General features: G+C 44.5%; 1 protein-coding gene and 1 non-coding gene across 5 annotated transcripts in view; one reads left to right on the forward strand and one right to left on the reverse strand.

Annotated features, from left to right (window-relative positions):
• Positions 1-23,237, reverse strand: part of SPECC1 (sperm antigen with calponin homology and coiled-coil domains 1) — a 193,944-nt gene that overhangs the window by 168,207 nt on the left and 2,500 nt on the right. For all 4 annotated transcript variants that reach the window (XM_034989683.1, XM_034989684.1, XM_034989685.1 and 1 more), the window contains exon 2: positions 14,215-14,350. In XM_034989683.1, the coding sequence (XP_034845574.1) occupies positions 14,215-14,350 (136 nt within the window). The remainder of the gene's footprint in view (positions 1-14,214; positions 14,351-23,237) is intronic.
• On the forward strand, positions 1,330-1,464 carry LOC118000199. Its single transcript, XR_004676406.1, has one exon. It is a non-coding gene; the product is annotated as a U4 spliceosomal RNA (small nuclear RNA).

The raw sequence follows: 23,237 nt of genomic DNA on the forward strand, positions 1-23,237 counted from the left end.
ATTCATAAAAGAAAAAATGGTCAGTTCAACTTCATCAAAATGAAAGACTTTTGCTCTGTGAAAGACCCTGTTATGAGGATAAAAAGACAAAGTGGAGATTGGGAGAAGATATTTGCAAACCACATACACAACAAAGAACTAGATGTAGAATATATAATAAAGAACTCACAGGACCCAACAGAAAAAAAAATCAAGCACCCCAACTGGGAAATGAGTGAATGACATGAACAAAATATTTCACTGAAGATTTTTCTAATACGATAAGCACATGAAAAGATGTTCAATATCACCAGCCATCAGGGAAATGCAAATTAAAACTACAATAAGGGGCACCTGGTGGCTCAGTTGGTTAAGCGTCTGCCTTCGGTTCAGGTCGTGATCCCAGAGTCCTGGGATCGAGCCCTACATCGGGCTCCCTGCTCAGCAGGGAGTCTGCTTCTCCCTCTCCCTCTGTCTCTCACCCCTGCTTGTGTTCTCTCTCTCTCAAATAAATAAATGAAATCTTAAAAAAAAAAAAAAACTACAATGAAATATCACTACACACCTATCCCAAGGGCTAAAATAAAAAAGTGACCGTACCTCCTGCTGGCAAAGATGTGAAAAAATTGGATCACTCATCCATCGCTGGTGGGGGTATAGAATGTTGCAGCCACTCTGGGGAACACATTTCGGCAGTTTATTAAAAAGCTAAACATGCAACCACCACACAAAGAAATTGCACTCCTGGGCATTTTTTCCCAGAGAAATGCTCCCACAAAATATTTACACAAAAACCTGAACATGCATGTTTATAAGAGTTTTATTCATGATAGCAAAAAATTAGGAACAACCCAGATTCATGGGTGAATCGTTAAACTGTGGTAGAGCCATGTCATGAAATACTATGAAAAAATTAAAAAGGAACAAACTTTTGACTCACACAACAACCTGGATTAATGTCCAGAGAATTATTCTGAACGGAAATAGCCAGTCCCCAAAGCTTACAGACTGTATGATTCCATTTCTGTAATATTCTTGAAATAACAAAGTTGTAGAAATGAAACAGATTAGTGGTTGCCTGGGTTAAGAAGGGGGTGCGGAGGGGCGCCTGGGTGGCTCAGATGGTTAAGCGTCTGCCTTCGGCTCAGGTCATGATCCTGGAGTCCCAGGATCGAGTCCCGTATCGGGCTCCCTGCTCAGCAGGGAGTCTGCTTTTCCCTCTGACCCTCTCCCCTTTCATGCTCTCTCTCATTCTCTCTCTCTCTCTCTCAAATAAATATATAAAATAAAATAAAGAAGGGGGTGGGGACTCGTTCAGGGAACTGAACCTGGCTCTAAAAGGACCATGGTAGCTTTGCACAGTGGCAGTATCCTAGCCAATGAGGTTTATCCGAGGCGTGATTATTGCTAATTGAAAAGGACCACGGTAAGGATTCTTGTGGTGATGGACATGTTCTATTGCAAAATTAAAAGTTTATTTTCAAAACATGAAATACAGGGGCGCCTGGGTGGCTCAGTCGGTTGAGCGTCTGCCTTGGGCTCGGTCACAATCTCAGGGTCCTGGGATGGAGCCCCACATCGCATCAGGCTCCTTGCCCAATGAGGAGTCTGCTTCTCCCTCTGCCCCTCCCCCAACTCATGCTCTCTCTCAAATAAATAAATAAAATCTTAAAAAAACCCTGCTTGTGAACTCTCTCTTTCTCTGTCAAATAATTAAAATCTTAAAAAAAAAAACCCATGAAATACATTTTCAACTTTATATTGACTTTAATTTACATTTTGCTGAAAATTTATATAAAAACTACATACTTTGAGTGTCATTACATTTTCTTTTATTTTTGAGGAGGATTATAAATCATGAAGTGATAAAAATTAGAACATACTAACATGGAACACAGGGGGAAAAAAGCTGAGACGAAAAAAAAGAACAAACTTTGCCACATAAAATTCAATCATGCCTGATAAAAACAATGAAAATGAGCAAGAAAATTATTTTCATCAAATCCCCATCCTAACGGGTCATCTGAAATCCTGATACTTCATATTCCTTGCTGGGGTATTTCATTACTGATCAGAACATGAGGAATAAACAGAGGGAATGAATTTGTATTCTTGCCCCAGGCTTCTTGCCCAGCCCACTCTCGGTTCTTAGGAGGGGCCAGCACTCCTGGAGGTGGAAAAACTATTTATAATGATCCAAGCCCAGAAACGAACTCTATTTTACTTAGCAACACAAAGACAGTCTTTACACAATGTTACTGTGCACTGCATTTTCTAGGAATGCAACTAACCAGCAAATCGAGGCAAGACAGCTCTTTGCATTGCTCAATTTACCCTGAGTTGTCAGCATTATAGGGAGTCATTGGCGTCAACAGCGTGCGGGTGTTTGAACCCCAGACAGACGCTGAGCCCCGACCTGACTCAGACCTGTTAATTCGCACTCAGCCTCCAGCATTTACAGATTCAAACAACGTGATATTTTGTTAGAACTTCTTTTCCTTTTATTTCTCCTGTACCTTATAGGTAGGGCGTGATACTGATTTTTTTTTTTTTAAGTAATGTATATAGGTAAGTTATACTATGAATGGATTTCATATCAGGATATTAAAGGCTGCGTTAGACAATATCGTTGATTAAAAAAAAAGGGGGAAGCGGGCCCACCCGTTGGAACCTCTGCAAGGAGGATCTTCAGAAGGCGCTCTGGTGGTGCTTTCTCCTTGACTGAGTTTCACTCGTAAACTGTGCACGGGAAATAACCGGGGGCCCAGCTAACAACCGCAACAAAGCCATGACCCACTAACAGCAGGAGCGGTGGCGAAGCACAAGGGGAGGATAGCGCCACCTTCCGGCAGACACCAAAACAACAACGCAACACCAAAACAAAACAAAAGGAGAAAATGGCAAAACTTACTTCCGGCTCTAGTGCCTCCCCACTCTCACCCTGGCCAGTGCGAAACGTTTTTCCTTCTTCCTTCAACTGGGCATAAAAGATAGGACCTTACACCTCAGTGGTATCTTCTACAATGGAATCCCTTTTCGTTTCCAATTCTGGGCAAATACAGACTTCCCTCTGTAAAGGATGAACCTAGAAAAATCACTAGATGTATATGGAAAGTTTTGGAAGTTCATAAAAGGGAAACCACCTGAGAAACCCAGGTGAACATGCACCTGTGAAACGAAGTTATTGGAAGAAATAGGACATTTTAGAAAATCTCTAATTTGCATCCCCAGTGAAATTCGAGGAGCTTTTAATAGCTTCGAAGCTAGAGCAAGAAGCCGTGAAGAAGAAACAATTTGAGATCAGAGAAATTAGGCTAAAGATTAAAAACACAATCGCTGAAGTAAAGAAATGCAAAGCAAAGCATACTAGGTGGTAAATTTTAAGAAATCAGAAGATCGGGGCGTTTGGGTGGTGCAGTTGGTTAAGCCTCCGACTCTTGGTTTCAGCTCAGGTCATGGTATCAGGGTCTTAGGATCCAGCCCCACTTCAGGTTCCATGCTCAGCACAGAGTCTGCTTGAAATTCTCTCTCCCTCTGCCCTTCCTGCTTGTGTGTGCTCTCTCTTTCTCTCTCTCAAATAAATAAATAAATCTTAGGGGAAAAAAAGAAATCAGAAGATGAATGAAAGCCATCAAAAGAATCAAAGAAAACGTATGATGTGGAAGACATACCCAGAAGACCAAACATACACATATGTGAATCTCCTGAGGGAGAGTCCAGGGTGAAAAGAAAAGCAATAATCAAAGTAATAACAGACCACTGGGAGGACATTTAATCAATCTGTCACCAATCCTATTAACAACTCTGAGCAAAATAGGGAGGAGAGAAATGAACGTGCAAACATCATCTCAAGCAAACTTTCTGCATCCTATTTAATGGCAAAGCCAGTCACAGAAAATGAGAACAAGGACATCACTAGCATTTAATACAACTAGGGTTGCCCACAAAATATGCAGAAATCAGAAATAAAAGACATAACTACTGGATGTCACTCACTATCAGGGAAATGCAAACCAAAACTACAATGAGATATCACCACACACCAGACAGAACGGCTGAAATCAACAACACAAGAAACAACAGGTGTTGTCGGGGATGTGGAGAAAAAGAAACCCTCTTGCACTATTGGTGGGAATGCAAGCTGGTGCAGCCACTGTGGAAAACAGTATGGAGGTTCTTCAAAAAGAACAGACTAGCTAGAGACTATAATGTTAAGTGAAATAAGTCAGAGAAAGACAAATGCCATGTGATTTCACTCATAAGTGGAATTTAAGAAGTGAAACAAACAAAGGGAGAAAAAAAAGAGAGAGAGAGAGAGGCAAACCAAGAAACAGACTCTTAAATTCAGAGAACAAACTGGTGGTCACCAGAGGGGAGGTGGGTGGGGGATGGATGAAATAGGTGATGGAGATTAAGAGCACACTTATGATGAGCACTGGGTGATGTATAGAGATGCTGACTTACTATATTGTATACCTGAAACTAATATAACACTGTATGTTATAATAAATTAAAAAAATTAAAATAAAAAACTTAACAACAAAAAAGTCACAATTACTGGAATGGAGGAGATAAAAAGCATTGTTATCTGCACCTGATATAATCGTTCACTTGGAAAACACAGGAGAATCAACGGGAAACCAGTCACTGAAGGAAACCACTAGCACCAATAAGGGAGGGAGTGAGTTACAAATTAAATATTAGGAAAGTATCTACTTAAAAAATACAATGTAACAACGCAATGCGTTGGCTCAGTCAGTTAAGCGTCCGACTCTTGCTTTCCGCTCAGGTCATGATCTCAAGGTCCTGGGATCGAGCCCCACATCGGGCTCCACGCTCAGTGGGGAGTCTGCTTGAGGGTTCTCTCTCTCCCTCTCCCTCTGTCCCCCCACTCCCATGCACGTTCCCTCTTTCTCAAATAAATAATCTTTTTAAAAAATACAACGAGTGCTCACGTCAGCAGCACACATTCTAAAATTGGAATGACACAGACGTTAGTATGGAAAATGACATACAAATTTATGAAGCATTCCGTATTAAAAAAAATGACTGGGGGGTTGGTGCCTGGCTGGTGCAGTTGGTAGAGCATACGACTCCTGATCTTGGGGTCGTGGGTTCAAGCCCCCGTTAGGCCTAGAGCTTACTTAAAAAAACTGACTAAGGAATCCCATCCACATAGTAATAAAAGTATAAAACCTCAACATAAGCAAGAGGAGGAAAAAGAAGAGAAGACGACCAAACTTTACTGAAAGACGAAAAGGAAAACACAGAGAAATGGAGAGAAAGCCACATTTCTGAATGGAAGGACTATAAAAATGTCAATATTCTTGGGGGAGATGCAGGGAGAGCTCCCACCTCTGTGGACCACAGTCCAAGGAGGACCCAGAACACCAGAGCAAGCCCAAACCAGCTCTCCACCTTTGCGTCTCTGTGCAAAGTCAGAAAAAAACCCTCACCCCACTCCAAAGCCCTGACTGACCACACATTCCCGGGACATGCAGGACCATGGAATCATCAACCTAAGAATCCAGGACTTTACTGACATGAGTACCAAGTTCAAAACCTCCTCACACCCGGGCTACCCCGGGCATTGCCAGAAGATAAACTCATTCCTAGTCCCTCGATGATGGGGGGATAAAGAGAATTCGGTACTTACATCCAATAGAATATGACTTAGCCTTTAAAAGGAAGGAAATTTTACACAGGGTACAATATGGATGAAACTTGAAGACATGCTAAGTGAAATGAGCCGGTTGCAGAAGGACACACGCCGTATGATTCTACTTATATGGGTTATTGAAAAGACCCAAACTCTTCTCTGTGTGGAAGCAGAGTAGAACAGTGGCTGTGGGGGGCTGGGCAGAGGGGGGCTGGGAGTTGCTGTTCAGTGGGTGCAGGGTTCCAGAGATCTGCCCTACAACATCGTGCCTATAGTGAATACTGGGTTGCACACTCAAAGATTTGTTATTTAAGATTTGTATGCTTAGGGGCGCCTGGGTGGCTCAGTTGGTTAAGCAACTGCCTTCGGCTCAGGTCATGATCCTAGAGTCCTGGGATCAAGTCCCGCATCGGGCTCCCTGCTCAGCGGGGAGTCTGCTTCTCCCTCTGATCCTCCCCCTCTCATGCTCTCTGTCTCTCATCCTCTCTCTCAGATAAATAAATAAAATCTTTAAAAAAAAAAAAAGATCTGTATGCTTAAAGATCTCATGTTATAAATAAAAAATGAACTAAATGTAGAAAAAGATAGAAAAAAAATGAAAATGCCGAATCTGAAATGTTAAACATTTTTTTTTACCACCAAATGTATTCATCAATAAATGATCCATGTAATATTATGAAAAAAATGAAACAGAAAAAAACCTCATTCCGGGGCGCCTGGGTGGCTCAGTCGTTAAGCGTCTGCCTTCAGCTCAGGTCATGGTCCCAGGGTCCTGGGATCGAGCCCCGCATCGGGCTCCCTGCTCGGTGGGAAGCCTGCTTCTCCCTCTCCCACTCCCCCTGCTTGTGTTCCGGCTCTTGCTATCTCTCTCTCTCAAATAAATAAATAAAATCTTAAAAAAAACAAAAACAAAAACCCTCATTCCTGGCAGTCTGTGATTTTTTTGCAGGCTCTCATCCCCAAACAAATGGAGTGCCCCCCTCCTCTGCCCTCAACAACCACAGGGCCCTCGAGAACTCACAACCGAAATCAGCACACCCCTTATTCCGAGCCTCCTTTCGGAATGTCCCAACACTTCCGAGGCTGAATGACTCCCACAGCTTCCTTTTCCAGCCAGTCTGTTCCTTTTCCCACATTTCCGGAATCCGTGGGCCAGGAGCTGGTGTGGGTGTTGTCTCCACCCCCAACTGTCACTTTGCAGCGGTCTCGTCTCCACCCTGCGAAAGGCACCCCCTCCATCTCTGAAGTTCATGCTGTGAGACCTGGCATCCTCTTTCCTCTCCTTGTCATCCACTGACCACCCCCCAGCCCAGTCTCTCGAGTCCCCCACATCCCGGCTCATGAACCGCCCCCCGCCCTGTGCCAGGGGCTGACCCACCCACCCTCTGTCCTCTCAGTCCCGAGACCTCCAGCATCCTTCTACCTCTACTCTCACGCCAGCAAGCCAACCCATGCCACGTTCTCTCGGGCTCTGTTTCCTCATCGGCAAGTCCCGGTCCCGATATTTACTAAGCATGAACTTGCACAGTCTGCATAATCTCTCTGATCCATAAAGCGGCAAGGACAGTGATGATCCTGGGTCCTCGGGTTATTGCAAAGACTCAAGGAAATAATATGTATCAAGTACTTAGAAGAGTGGTGAGCACACCTTGTACAAAGAATGTGAGCTATTGGTAGCGATTCCATTACCAGAGGGAGATGATGGCGGAAGAAAACAAGTCTCCCCACCCCCGGCAAATGATGTGGCAGAGGAAAGAATTCGGACTGGGGTTGAGCCCCGTTTCTTCGCATGTGACTTGGCAATAAGAATATCCACCTTCTGAGCTAGAGGAGTTGGTGCCTTCTTTTTTTTTTTTTTTTAAAGATTTTATTTATTTATTTGAGAGAGAGAATGAGAGAGAGAGAGCACAAGAGGGAGGAGCGGGAGAGGGAGAATCAGACTCCCTGCAGAGCAGGGAGCCCGATGCGGGACTTGACCCCGGGACTCTAGGATCATGACCTGAGCCGAAGGCAGACGCTTAACCAACTGAGCCACCCAGGCGCCCGAGTTGGTGCCTTCTCACGTCAAAGAGGACAAGCATCTTAGGTTGGAGCCTAAGGTACGCTGGGTCTGAGGCAGCTCACTTTCCTCTGCCACATCATTTGCTGGGGGTGGGGAGACAGATGGGCACGTGGGTGGGCAAGGACACCGGTGACTTTTTGGATGTGCGCCTGCCTTGATGCTGGAATGTCTCCTGAGATGTCTGAGACTCTGTGAACATTAACACAGAGCTTGGCCAAGGTGCAGCTGGCTCCCTTCGCTTGACGTTGAGAAAACACTGATAGCAGTTTAAAATAATGCCATTCTTTTCATTCCCGCGTGTGCCATGTACAGAACCGTCTAAATGAATACTTTTGTGCAGCGCCAGTTTTTATGACGTTCATCGGTGTGGCTCTAAGAACCTCCCTCTGGCCAAGTGCTGTCTCCAGAAGGGACTGGTCTTCAATGTCATCCCTTGGGCACCCATCAGGTCTCACCTGTGAGCAGAAATCTGACCCTCCATCTACCTCAAACCCACTGGGAGAATCAGCAATCCCTACTCTGAGGTATAAAACCCAAAGGATCAGGAGCAGGGACTCAGACAGCTGTTTGCATACCCATGTCCATAGTAACATTCTTCACAGTATCCACGAGGTGAAGAGGACACAGATGTCCACTGATGGATGAATGGATAAACAAAATGTGGTGTATGCATACGATGTAATAGTCTTCAGCATTAAAAAGGGAAGGGAATTCAGGAACGCCTGGGTGGCTCAGTCAGCTAAGCATCTGCCTTCGGCTCGGGCTGTGACCTGAGTCCTGGGATTGAGCCCTGCGTCGGGCTCCCTGCTCAGCACGGAGTCTGCTTCTGCTTCTCCCTCTCCCTCTGCTGCTCCCCCGGCTCAAGCTCTCTCGCTCAAATAAATCAAATCATTAAAAAAAAAAATAAGAACCCGTCAGGAGAGTTTAGAGCTGTTGAGTCTACCCTTCAAAGTATACCCAGAAGCCAACTGTGGCTCCCAGCTCCACGGCTACAACCCAGCCCAGGCCACCTCCTTGCCAGCCTCTGGTCTGGCCTCCCACTCCATTCGCCCGTGCTCAGCAAGCAGCCAAGCACTCCCTTCAGAATGAGGTCAGATCATGTCACTCTTCTGTTCCTTGGCCTTTCTGCCCTGGTCTCCCACTGCTGTCCACCTCGCGCATGGGGCTGAAGCCACGGTAGCCTCTCACTGTTCTTGGATGGGTCACCCCTTTCTACCTGGCTGACCTCATCACCTCTTCCACATCTTGTCTATGTGGCTCGAAGAACACAGGTGTCTCTGTCCTGCTCACTGATGATTCCTTTTTCCTACAACAGTGCTGGGCACATAGCAGGCACTCAAAAATATTTGTTGAATTAATGAATGAGTAAAAAGGAGGATTGTTCCTCAAGTCTGGTAGCTACAGGGTTCCTGAAAATCTGGGCTCAGAGCGGAAGGGCACAGCTGACTTTTGGCAAGGCTGCCATCTAGTGGCTGGATTCCTTTGTAGCTTTGTGGGTGCGCACATTTCCTGGGACCCTGGAGATGAGCCGCAGATGGGGTAAGCAGGGAGGGCAGCAGTCTACCTACACACAAGGGACCACTCCGTTCTCTAAATCTACTCCCCTAGGGTAAGATGAGATATACACAAAGGGCACCTTAGGGAGAAAAGGAAGAAGAACATATCTGGGCTGTAACACAGATGGGTAGATAATATTGATCTAGAAAATCAGTAGGAGTGGATGTTGGGTGTGGAAGCTTCGGGTGGGCGTGGGAGTTACAAAGTCAAACTCGTCTGGCCCTTCTTTCATTCTTTTTCTTTACAGCTCAACGTGGAGAGAACTGATGGAAGTCTGGTAAAGTCCAGCATCCGATGGGGGGGGGGGTGCCATTTCTAATACACTAAATCATTCCCATCTTTGTCTCCACGGTAGTGAGATTTAAAAACCTGCACCCATTACTAGTACGAGCACTTTTGTTTCCCTGTTTCTTGTGTGTGTAAAAAAAAAAACAAAATGTGATCCAGTATTCAAATGACCACCTCACACTCCTGGGCCATTGCAGGGGTGGGAGCACCTATAGCCCAGAAGCACTGGCTGAGGGGCATCATCACCATGAGACCCCACAGTTTGGCTCATGGGCAGATGCACGGGTCTGGATTCACCATGAATGAGGCAGTCTGGGGACACATGACAAATGCACAAGAGCACCAGCTGTCCAAAAGCTGATTTAAAAAATTGTTGAGGACTGCCTACACTTAAAAATAAATTTCCAGAGACAAAATGTAATTTTCAAATTCAACTCTATTAATTCAAAGGACATAATTTCATTGGAATAAAGAAGGGGGTAAACTGAATTCGAATAGAAACTATAGGAATAACAATTTTACCTTGCATGCCGATAGCCCATTACAATTTATGAGGACAGACAACGTACTCAAGATCTTTGTCTTGATGGACACCACCATGTAGCAGATATCCAGGTATTTCCTTAATTTGACAAATAAGCATGCTAATGCCCTAGGGGCTGTGGGAGTGAGCCCACTTTAGGAGCCAGGATTAAACCCAAGTCTTTCTCTGGAATCCTGAACAAAGGGAGGACATGCTGTGATCAAACAATTAAACAGCTCATCAACAAAATGGTTAATAAACATCACAAAAGGCAAGTAGAAGAGGAAGATTCGGTTAATGCAAAAAAAAAAAAGAAAAAAAAAGTTTCAGTTATGACCTGTATTTTACTCTGTTTTTAATTTTTAAAGCATTGTATGTATGTGTTTAAAAAATTTCAAACAGTATAGAAAGATCTAATATGAAGTCTTTCCCCCCACCACTTTCAATTCTGGTAACTCCTCAAAGATAACCATTTTTAATCCCTCCAGAAAAAAAAGTTATGATTTCAAATATTAAATTAATGTATACTTAAAAAAAAAATTCAAAGCAAATGAGATCACACCACAGGCACCATGTTCTTCTCCCCATTTCGTAACGTACTTTGATCTTTCCCTATTGGTACATACGAATCTACTGTGTCCATTTTCGAGGCTGCGTACTATTCCGCTGGACCAAAATCGCATTATGCAACCAGCTCCGTACTGATACACACTTAGGTATTGCCAGTATTTTACAGTTATAATAATGCTGCAGCATGTCCACATGTATTGCCATCCTCTTTCAAGTAAATCAGTAATATTAAATGCCAAGGAGATCCTTGGTGGAAGATTATACATATTTCATATGTAGACAGATATTACCAAACTATCCTTGTACATCAACTATAGGTGGGGTCCTGGCTCCCTGTGCCCTTAATAACACCAGAAATGCCTTTAATGTTTGCTCATTGATGAGAGGAAATGGTATATCCAATTCTTGTTTTGTCACATTTCTTTACCTTTGTGTGAGACTTAGCATCTTTCTAGTGCCTGTCTTTACTTTTTAATGTGAACTAGCCATTTTTTATTGTATCATTTTTCTTTTTCTTATTGATTTATATAAGCTCTGTGTAAATACGCCTTTTGCTACCTGTATTGCAAAAACTTCTGTTTTTTACAAAACAAGTTTTTATATTTATGTGATTTTTTTTTCATCTTTTCTTATATGGCTATTGTGTTTGTTCCTACTTGGAAAGGACCCTCCAAGGCCAAGACTACAAACTGACTCTGAGGTTTTCTCTTTGCACGTCCATGGTTTCGCTTTTTAAGATCGAACTCTCTCATCCACTTGGAATTTATTTTGATGAGAGGAATGAGATCAGGATCCAGCTTTATTTTTTCCTAAAGACCCAATCAGTCTTTATTTTCCAATGAATTATCTAGCTTGATATAAAATGCCACTTTTATCCCATTCTATCCTGTATATATACTACCCTAGGTGTAATCTGGACTTTCTCCACTGTTCCACTGAATTGCATATCTATTCTCCAGTTCCAAAATGTTTAAACTTAGTCCCTTGATTACTGTGTTTTAGAGATTTTCTGGTTATTCTGGAATATTTAGTCTTCTAGATCAGGGCTTATCAACAGAGGCACTATTAACATTTTGGCCTGGATAATTCTTTATTGTGGGGGCTGTCCTATGCGTTGTAGGATGTTTAGCAGCATCCCTGACCTCTGCCCACAAGATGTCAGCAGTAGGCCCCTAATTATGACAAGAATATCTGTAGACATTGCTGGTAACAACCAGCAATGGAGGGCAAAAGGCCCCCGTTGAGAATGGAGGGCAAAAGGCCCCCGTTGAGAATCACTGTTTTGGATAAACCCAGTATCATTTTACCAGTGTTTGCGCTCCCAGTCAATTCCCGCTGATATCTTAATTGGGATGAAAATGAATTTATAGAATAATTTAGACAATGTTATTATAGTTAAGATATTATACTTATTAAATTCAATCTTTATTATATTTGACCTTCCTATTCAAGAACCATGTGTATCCTTCTACTTATTTACGTCTTTTATGTCCTTCAAAAGAGTTTTAAGATTTAAAAAAAAAAAGTGTAGGCTAGGGGCGCCTGAGTGGCTCAGTCATTAAGCGTCTGCCTTTGGCTCAGGTCGGCTCAGGTCATGATCCCAGGGTCCTGGGATTGAGCCTCACATCGGGCTCCCTGCTCCAAGAGGAGCCTGCTTCTCCCTCTCCCACTCCCCCTGCTTGTGTTTCCTCTCTCGCTGTGTCTTTCTCTGTCAAAAAAATAAATAAAATCTTTAAAAAATAAAAATAAAAAATGTAGGTCTTGTAATACTAAGTTTATTCCTAGGTATTCTACCTTTTACATTCCTTTATAAAGAGGATCATTTCTTGTGTTTTTTATCTCTTCTAACCAGTTACTGATAAGAAAGCTATTTATATTTGAAATTCTATAACCAACAACATGCTAAATTCCTATTGTATCTAATAGATCTGCAGGACATTCTAAGTTTTTTCTAATGATACAATTTTCAGGAAATTCTAAGCATTTTTCTCAAGTACAATGTTATCCTCTACAGAAAATCATCATTTTGTTTCCTCATTTCTGATATTTCTGTAGCTGGAGATCTCCTGTCTCACTACCTTGGCTAATACTTGCAGAAAAATTTAGATAGCACTGGTAATGAGGCAATCTTGAATCATTCTTGACTTTAATGGGAATACTTCCAGGATTTCACCCTTGAGGACAGTTCCAGCTTTGGCTTGGGATACATATATTTTAATCCCACTAGAGAAGTATCCGTACATTTATAGTATACCAAAAGTTTGTTTTTAAATCTGAAAGATTGCTAATTTTGCCAAACATGTCTTCCATCTCTATGGAGATGACCAATGGTTCTCCTTTGGTCTATTAATGTTGTAAATAGATTATATTCCTAAATTTCCAAATACTAACACATTCTTGGAGAGCATAAATCCAGTTGGTTGTGATCTACACTATTATTCTTTTAATTTCTTGTTGATTTCCACTTGCTAATATTTTGATCCCACATTTTTACCTCAATATTTGAGAGTGACAGGATTCTGTTATTTTTTTTAGCGGTGCTTTGTTAACTTTTGGAATTAATGTTTAGGCTGGTGTGATAAAAAGAAGTTGTACTTTTACTTGTTGTATTTTTAAAACCAAATGTCTGTATTTAGTACGAAACCAGTCCTTAAAATAGTATAACCAATGTATAGAAATATGAGGCCCTCACATCCCCCCCAAAAAAAAGTCATATATACTCTTCGTAGATTCAACTTTTTGAAAACTGAGTAAATTAAAATACACCTTTGAAAGCTAATCTGGGTTGTGGTATTTTATGCAGAATGCAAAAATCATAAGTATACTACTGTTCAACCTCCATTATAAATTAATAATGACATATTTCAGCTATTTTCCCATCTTAGACAATTTAGCAATGCACGGAGATCTGCGTTATAACGGTTGGACCATGGAAATCTTAGCTCTCTTATATATGTGTGCCCAAAGAAAATTAAATACATTTCTGATGCTTCCCATGCTCTGAACTCAAATATAATTGTTAAAAAACCTTTTTCCTGATTCTCAGAAAACCAGGGAAACAGAAAGTTCGCGGGTTCCCGTGGCCACCACCACCTAAGTGACTCAGAGGGTTTTTCCAGTTTTCCAGAGGATCCAGGGAGGATGTCATACACCCATGTCTTCGAGAGGCCTGCGGGCTTCATTCACTCAGCTAACGCACCTCACACCAAGACAGGCCCAAAAGGTACAGCCACACGTGGTGACAGATGGACTGCTGCATGGACAGAGGGAGCCACAGTCTTCTTCATTACCTTTTGTTTCTTGTCTGTCTCCTCACTAGATGTAACGTCCCCGTGGGCGGGGACATTGTTGCCTAAACCCCCATCTGGGCCCAGAGTGAGGGCCAGTAACACACATCTGATGAGGGGAGGGGTGCAGGAATCATGGAAGGTTTTTCATAGCGCCAAGAGGAATGGCTTGCTTAGGTCCCTCCTGCCTGGGACCTTCCTGCCTGAGTCCTTGCCACCTGGGGTCTTCCTGCCTGGGGCCCACCTGGGGCCCTCCCACCTGGGGTCTTCCCACCTGGGTCCTTCCTACCTGGGTTGCTCCTCAGGCGGCTCTCAGCAAGCTCAGAGATGGCTCCAGCTGTCGAAGTCTTTTTCAGTCGAGCCACCCCGGAAGCGGTGGTACTTCCTGGTTTGTTGAGCATGTCCTCACTACTGGCCCTCTTGAGCTAAGAGACAGGTAGAGGGAAAGACAGAGGACGAAAACATACATTATCAGTAAGGAGTGCTATAAACCAAGAAAACACTGAGCGGTACCACCTGCCCAGTGGTTAAGATGCAGTAAAGGCACTTGGAGGAGCACGATCATGTGCAGCGGAAAAATGCAAACCCAGACAAACCTGTGTCTATCATTTACAGGTCCGAGTATGATCTTCCATTACTGTTTCAAAGAATATTATAAGATTATGAATAATACCCATCATGTCACACTTCAAATAATGAGTTTTTTTTTTTTTTTAAAAACCTGCTTTCCTGTTTTTGTTTTTTAAAGATGGGAGCCGATGAAGAAAGAACTGTGAGATGCACGAAAAGCAAGATAGGGTAATGCACAAAAAATTCAAGGACAACAAAAAACAGCTTAAAAATACGTATCTCAATTACAGAGATGTATGTATATATATGTATGTATATGTATATATGTATACGTACATATATATATATACATGCACATATATATGGAAGGAGTAGAAGGAAAAGATAGAAATGATCTGAATTTGTACCATGTGCTCCACACCAGGCACTCTGTATATGATCTCACACAGACAACATGTTCAGAGGGAAGAGAGGAACCTTCAGGAGGCAGAAGAACACTGCTAATGGAGGACAGAAAGAAAGCAGAAGAAACCTCTTCCCTGTCCCAAAAATAGCATAACAAACATTTGTTGAAAGGAATTAAAGTCTAAGAGTGGGGAGCCCCTCAATGAGCTCACAGTTCTGGCCGTGGTAAATTACATTCAGGGTTAATGGGAAACACTGCAAATATATTTTCTCAACCATGGTAAGTCTTCTGGAAAGAATATTTCTTTCTTTTTTTTTTTTTTAAGATTTTTTTTTTTTTTAAGATTTTATTTATTTATTTGACAGAGAGAGACACAGCGAGAGAGGGAACACAAGCAGGCGGAGTGGGAAAGGGAGAAGTAGGCTTCCCGCGGAGCAGGGAGCCCGATGTGGGGCTCGATCCCAGGACCCTGGGATCACGACCTGAGCCGAAGGCAGACGCTCAACGACTGAGCCACCCAGGCGCCCCAAGAATATTTCTGAAGAGGTATAGTACTAGAAGGCTGGAGCCAGGCAGATGCCCGGAGCCATCCCGAAAAGATCTGACATCTGCAGAAAGCAGCATGAAAAAGGAAAATGAGGGGTGGGTTGTAATTTGGGCGAAGCCCTGGTTCCACCCCTGCAAATGCTAGTCTGCTTTTTTCCTTTCCTCCCCATTGTTCTTTTATAAAATTTTTTATTGTGATAAAATATACATAAAAATTGCCATTTTAAGTGGCATTAAATACATTCCCATGGTTGTGCAACCATCACCACCATCCACCTCCATCAGCCCGAAGTGAGGCTCTCTCTACTCATGAAACAGTAACTCCCCATAGCCCACTTTCTAAAAGAGGGAAGATGGCAAAAGTCTTAATATTAGCCCAGAAATTCTGGTCAATGTCTTTAAACAAATTATTCATTTTAAAAACAAATAGCTAATATCGAAATTATGATTTGCATGCACTTCCAGTCCCTAGAAGTGAGCAGAACTGTATTTTCTGGCCAATAGTACAGACCCCTAGTTTAACAACAAGACGAAACAAGGCACTTGGGTTGTGGCAGAAGTCCCTCGAAGTCACTCGATTGCCCTTCCTACAGGGGCCCCATCACTGTTTCTCTACCTCCTGTCTCAGAGTAACAAGGGTCCCTGCACCCAATTTCTCCAGCCTCTCCAATTATCTGTCAGGTCACCAGTGAAATATGTGTTTAATACTAAATGACAACAGTTCATGATGTCAGCAACTTTTTCTCAATAGAAAAACAAAAACAAAAACAAATTTACTCGCTCTGCCTACAAGCATGCCCAGATGCCTCCGTTGGGTCCCCAGAGAAAATCGGTTCTGATTTTAGATTTTGAAAATTCCCTGCACAACACGTCAAATGACAAAGGGAAATCGTTGCAGTTAAGGGAAATTTCTAACGCAGCAATGCAAATGATATGCACTTGGTTCTGCTGACCTCTATCTGATTCTCGGACAGAACTAAAATCAGTAAGTCTGAGGCGGAGTGTGGAATAATCAAACTCCCCAGCAAAAGGCCAGGAGAGCAAAGGCTCGGTCTGCAAACCAGAATTGGAGGAATCCAACAAATGAGAGTGCAACCCCGGCCCTCCCCCTCCCCCCACTGAAACTGCCTCCTGCAATCCCACCCACAGCCTCCACCCACCTCCAGGCTCCGCCCCTGGGCGTGGCCCAGGAGGGGGGACTTGCTCCTCCCACTCCCCCTTTCCCTAACAGCCCCGTCCTTGGTCCTTGGTGAGATGACAGGCCCAAGCCACAGAAGATCGGAGTCAGCAAGCAGTGGGAGACTTAGCCCTTCGTGGTCCCACTCTGTGTTATAAAGAGATGGGATCCTGCCCCTTCCAGGCGGAAGGACACCTCAGATGTGTTATTGCCAGCAGCAGGCTATCTCCTTCCCGCGAGTTTGGGAGGCAGCAAGGCATTTACGGGGCGGGGGGGGGGGGGGGGGGCCCCTTCCACAAGGAACCCCATCGGCGAAGGATTTATTGCTCAGAAGCTCCCCCAGGAGGCAGCACATACAGACTAAAAGCTGGCCCTTCTTTTCCTCTGCAGCAAACCTCCTCCTCTATCGTTCTGTTTTGGCTGCGACATCAACGTCAGACACGGAAAGCTACGAGTCTTAGTAATTCTTGTTCTGTCTCTGTTCACGGCTGCGCTTTGGGCTTTGTTTGCTGGTCCCTGAATGCGACTTGGGCACCGCTTGAGGTTTCTGGTTTGTTACAGATGATCACTGGGCAGGTACGGCACTTCTGGTGTTACTTTGATATGTTTAATAAGCATTTTCAATAATGCTTTCACTGATATTTAAGCTGCTGAGCACCTGCACATGAAAGCTTACAGAGGGAAAAAGTTTAAATAGCTCACAGATTAATGTAACTAAGAAATTCCTCTGGATTCCGCAAAGATGGGGGAGTGGTGGAATCTGAAGCTCTCTAAAATCACACGAAACCTAATCCCATCTTCAAAGGTAGAAACCGGGTTATGGTTGGAGAAGTGGCTGTGGAACTCGGGGGCGCATGAGAATCCTTGGAGGGCTTGTTAACATGCAGACTGCTGCCTGAACCCCAGCCTCCAATCTGCCCCCCACGCCAGCCCCAAGTTTCGGATTCCCACAGTCTGGAGCAACGCCTGAGAATCTGCATTTCTTTTTTTTTTTTAAAGATTTTATTTATTTATTTGAGAGAGAGAATGAGAGAGAGCACAGGAGAGAGGGGAGAGTCAGAGGGAGAAGCAGACTCCCTGCCGAGCAGGGAGCCCGACGCGGGACTCGATCCCGGGACTCCAGGATCATGACCTGAGCCGAAGGCAGTCGCCCAACCAACTGAGCCACCCAGGCGCCCGAGAATCTGCATTTCTAACTGGTTCCCAGTTGGTGCTGCTGATGCCACTGCTGACCTGGGGACCACACTCTGAGAACCAATGGTTTAGCACAGCACTGTCGATGGAAATATAACACCAGCCGCGTATGTCTAGTGGCCACATTAACAAAGTGAGAGGAAAGCAAAAATTAACGTTAAGAATATATTTTCTTATGGTGCAGCCACTCTGGAAAACAGTATGGAGTTTCCTCAAGAAGTTGAAAATAGAGCTACCGTATGACCCAGCAATTGCACTACTGGGTATTTACCCCAAAGATACAAATGTAGGGATCCGAAGGGGTACGTGCACCCCAATGTTTACAGCAGCAATGTCCACAAGAGCCAAACCGTGGAAAGAGCCAAGATGTCCATCGACAGATGAATGGATAAAGAAGATGTGGGGTATATATATACACAATGGAATATTATGTAGCCATCAAAAAACCCCCGAAATCCTGCCATTTGCAACAACGTGGATGGAACTAGAGGATATTATGCTAAGTGAAGTAAGTCAGTTGGCATACTGAAGTGGCTCAGTTGGTTAAGCGACTGCCTTCGGCTCAGGTCATGATCCTGGAGTCCCGGGATCGAGTCCCGCATCGGGCTCCCTGCTCAGCGGGGAGTCTGCTTCTCCCTCTGACCCTCCTCCCTCTCATGCTCTCTGTCTCTCATTCTCTCTCTCTCAATAAATAAAATCTTAAAAAAAAAAAAAAGAGAAGTATCATATGATCTCACTGATATGAGGAATTTGAGAAACAAGACAGACGATCATAGGGGAAGGGAGGGAAAAATGAAACAAGATGAAACCAGAGAGGGAGACAAACCTTAAGAGACTCTTAATCTCAGGAAACAAACTGAGGGTTGCTGGAGTGGAGGGATGTGGGAGGGATGGGGTGGCTGGGTGATGGACACTGGAGAGTATGTGCTATGGTGAGCGCTGTGAATTGTGTAAGACTGCTGAATCACGGACCTGTACCCCTGAAACAAACATTATATGTTAATAAAAAAATTTTTAAGTTTTAAAATTAAAATTGCAAGAGAAAAATACAAACAGTAATTGTAAATATTAAATTTTCAATAAAACATTTAAATAAAAAAATATATTTTCTTAACCCAACACATTCAAAATATTATCAGTGTAAAATATATGAATGAGGCATTTTACATTTTTTTGGCATTGACTCGTCACAATCGGGTGTGTATTTCACACTTAAGGCACATTTAATTTTTTTTTTTTTAAGATTTTTATTTATTTATTTGACAGAGAGAGACACAGGAAGAGAGGGAACACAGCAGGGGGAGTGGGAGAGGGAGAAGCAGGCTTCCTGCCGAGTAGGGAGCCCGATGTGGGGCTGGATCCCAGGATCCCAGGATCATGACCTGAGCCACCCAGGTGCCCCAAGGCACATTTAATTTTGACATTTCAAGGGCTCAACTGCCACCCCTGGCCAGTGGCTGGTGTATCAGGCAGCACAGGTAGGGAGACTCCCGGAGAATGATTACATAAGACGGGCTGGGTCCCCAAGCGTCATGCAGAACATGCCTAAACTGCCCTGCTTTCCGAGGGGGGGGCCTCTGGCCCCCCTGGCCACAGGAGATTGGCCAGGGTCAGTATATGACTCATGCTTAGCCAAGCAGAGACCTTTCCCAGTTTTTTGCTTGTTGTTTGACTTTTTTTTTTTTTTTTTTTAAACAAATCAGAAGTAAGCAAAAGAGGTAATTGGAAGTAAGCAAAGCAGCCAGGTCTTCCAAGGGATGTGGGGTGCGCGGGCTTGCTGGCAGCCATGCTTTGTAATACAAGCCGCAGGAGAACAGACGTCAGGAGGCAAAGGAACAGAGATGAGCGGCAGAGAAAGTGTTCTGGCATGTTCTGGTCCCTGGTGCCGGCCTCTCTGAGCTCCAGTCTTGTACCTCTGTTCTACCCCCAGTGACATGGGAGCCTAGGATCTGCTCAATCCACTTCTTTTCTGCTGAAGCTCCTCAAGCCAATGCTTCGCCATTTGCAACGAAGGGGGTCCTGACTCGTAGACATGGGCCTTATTAATGGCCAGAATGAAGTGGCCTGTCCGCATCCGAGCACCCAGGGCTTTCCTTTCCTGCACTGGGCTTGAGCAGCCCACGAAAGACCTACAGCAACATCCTCCGGACCACCTGGGCTCCTCGCCCCTCACCCGGTTCTTACACTGCTCCTGCAGCTGGGGCCAGTATTCGAAGTAGGGCATTTCATCTCACTTTGGTGGCTTTGTTTCAGTTTTCCTATTTGTGACTAGCTCAAATATATCTATCCATCCCATATGTATCCACTTACTATAAAACAAATACAGTAAAGATGGCAACTGTAGCATCCAGGTGGCTGGTGCATGGGTGTCACGCTGTCACTCAACATCTCTGTGCGCTTGCCATTTCCATAGTAAACTACGGAGGGAAACAGATCCTTTACCCACGGCTGGAGGTGGGAAGGGGAGAATGGTCAAAACGCAGAAACACGACAAGGGCTAGAAAGGCACAGGCTTGGTACGGCTCCTTCTGCTACCCCTTCCCTCGAACGCTTTCTCTTTTATAGAGTATGTCCTGGAGACCCCAAGCATCAGAGATGACAACATGGATATTTGCTTTTCCCCTGACATTTTCCCCGTGGAACAAGTTTCCAAAAACATTTACCTATCGGGCAGAAGCAGCCAGCATTTCATTGTCCTTAGGAAACCCACCTGAGCTTCAGATCTTTTTTATTAAACACTGCTTAAAAAAACATTTTGATAGATTCCAGAAGCTCTAATGGTCTGAAGTATATGTATTAATTTAAAATCTATATTAAAAATGTCTCCCTGAGGCGCCCAGGTGGCTCAGTTGGTTAAGCGTCTGCCTTCGGCTCAGGTCATGGTCCCAGGGTCCTGGGATGGAGTCCCGCGTCGGGCTCCCTGCTCAGCAAGGAGTCTGCTTCTTCTCCCTCTCCCTCTGCTGCTCCCCCTGCTTGTGCTCTCTCTCTCTCTCAAATAAATAAATAAAATCTTAAAAAAAAAAAAAAAGTCTCCCAAATGTGCTATGGGTCAAAGATAATAAAAATAAAAACCATGGAAATAATGGGCAAGTCCAGGGTAATAGAATGATAAACAAAATTATGGGTAGGACATTTTGTCCACATTTACTCCTCGCGGCAAATAAGGTATTATCTTCATCTCAGAACTCAGGACAACTACATAGCTTGCCTGAGGTTTCACAGCTAGGAAGTGGTCGAGGCAGGATCCCAACTCAGCCTGGTCTGACCCACCCCAAGACTGTGCTCCTCCTTATTCCAGCATCTCATCATACTGCCACTCGCAGAAGAGCCGGTGTCCTTGGGCATTTGATAAATATGGAGTGCCCGCCAGGGAACAGGTGCTTTTCTAAGTGTGAGGGACAGAGCTGTGCAAGAAACAAAAGAGCACACAGTCCCTGCCCTCATGGGGCTCCTGTTCTATTCGTTGCGAGACAGATGCTGCCCAAGCAGGTGTGTGCAATGGGAGTAAGAGCTAAGAAGGAAGATGAGGCAGGGCGAGGAGGGTGTATGGGGGCCCAAGGGGCACTTTCCAGTGAGTGATCAGGGGTGATATCTGATAAGGTGACATTTGAGCATAGACTTAAAGAAGAACTGGCAGAGGTGCAGGGCTGGGGGCGGGGGGAGGAATGCTCCAGGCAGAGGAGCCGCAAACAGGCTACTGCAGGGGTGCGTCTAGCTCATGGAGGGGCAGTGCCGCTGGGCACCAGGAGAGCATATGGCTGGAGCCCGGAAGGAGGGAGGTAGAGCAGAGGGGAGGGCAAGGACATCTGAGAGGGAATGGGATCTCCAGGGCATCACTGGCTATATCAAGGACTTTGCTTTTCAGCCCGAGTGAAATGGGGAGCCCCGAGACGTGATGAAAACATATGTGTTGAAAGGACCACTCTGGTTTCCGCTGAGAACAGAATGTGGGGTGCAAAGACAAAAGCACAGGGATGGTTGAGGAAGGCCGTGCAAGGAAGGTGGTGGCATGAGCCAGGGGGTCCCAAGGGAGGCAGAGGCAGTTGGCTTGACGTCGATTTTGAAGGCAGAAGGGATGGCATTTTGCTGATGGCCTGTGGCATGTGAGGAAAGCAGGGCCCCAGATGCTGAAAGGCCTGAACCACTAAGAGGATGAAGTTGCTCAAAGGGGAAGATTCACGGGGGCGCAGGAGGTGGAGGGGAAGGAGTCTGTTTTGGACATGTTACATTCTAGGAGCCTTTTACTTACTCTTATTTTTTTAAAGATTTATTTATTAATTTTAGAAAGAGAGAGAGAGAGCGAGCAATAGGACGCGTAAGGGAGAGAGAATCTCAAGCAGATTCTATGCTGGGCACAGAGCCTGACACGGGACTTGATCCCACGACCCCAAGATCATGACCTGAGCCAAAACCAAGAGTCGGACGCTTAACCAACTGAGCCGCCCAGGCGTCCCTGTAGGTGCCTTTTATTTATTTATTTTTTAATTTTTAAAGATTTTATTTATTTATTTGAGAGAGAGAATGAGAGACAGAGAGCATGAGAGGGAGGAGGGTCAGAGGGAGAAGCAGACTCCCTGTCAAGCAGGGAGCCTGAGGCAGGACTCGATCCTGGGACTCCAGGATCATGACCTGAGCCGAAGGCAGTCGCTTAACCAACTGAGCCACCCAGGCGCCCGTGTGGGTGCCTTTTAGACATCTAAGTGGTGATGTCACAAAAGCAGCTGGAGGGTTCCTGGATGGAGATGCAAATTCGTATGTCCTCCACGCGTACAGTCGACCCTTGAACAGCACAGGGGTTAGGGGTCAAAAATGCAGTCAAAAATCATGTATGACTATTGACTTCCCCAAAACTTTATTCATAGCCTACTACTGACCAGAAGGCTTACAGGTAACGTAAACAGTCGATTAACACCTAGTTTGTATGTGATCTGTATTACATACTGTATTCCTATAGTAAAGTAAGCTAGAGAGAAGAAAATGTTAAGAAAATACACTTACAGTACTGTACTGTAGAAAATATGCAATTCAAACCCATGTTCAAGTGTCAACTATAGTATTAAAATTCACGAGAACAGACACTAACACCTAGAACAACTTTTCTCAACTCGGCCAGTGCTGACCCTCACTTAGGGAGCCTGTTGGAAATTGGGCGGGGTGGGCCACGTTTAGTCATCCCCCTGATTGGAGGTGCTACTTGTATTTAATGGGTGGGAGGATGGGGAACCCAGACGTTGTCCCGTATCCCACAGAACTCTCACATGTTCTGCAGACATTCACAGAGCGGGAGCACCTTTTTGTCATTATCTGAGCCTTGAGCATCCCTCGGTTTTACATGGAAAAACAATGTACTTCCTACACAGCTGCCCCATCCTTGTGCTCCTTGGAGCAACTTAGGTCTATCAGCAGTCACGCTCAAGCA

Source organism: Mirounga leonina, unplaced genomic scaffold (genome assembly GCF_011800145.1).
Source record: "Mirounga leonina isolate KUSES-001 unplaced genomic scaffold, KU_Mleo_1.0 Mir_488, whole genome shotgun sequence".
Classification (NCBI taxonomy): Eukaryota; Metazoa; Chordata; class Mammalia; order Carnivora; family Phocidae; genus Mirounga; species Mirounga leonina.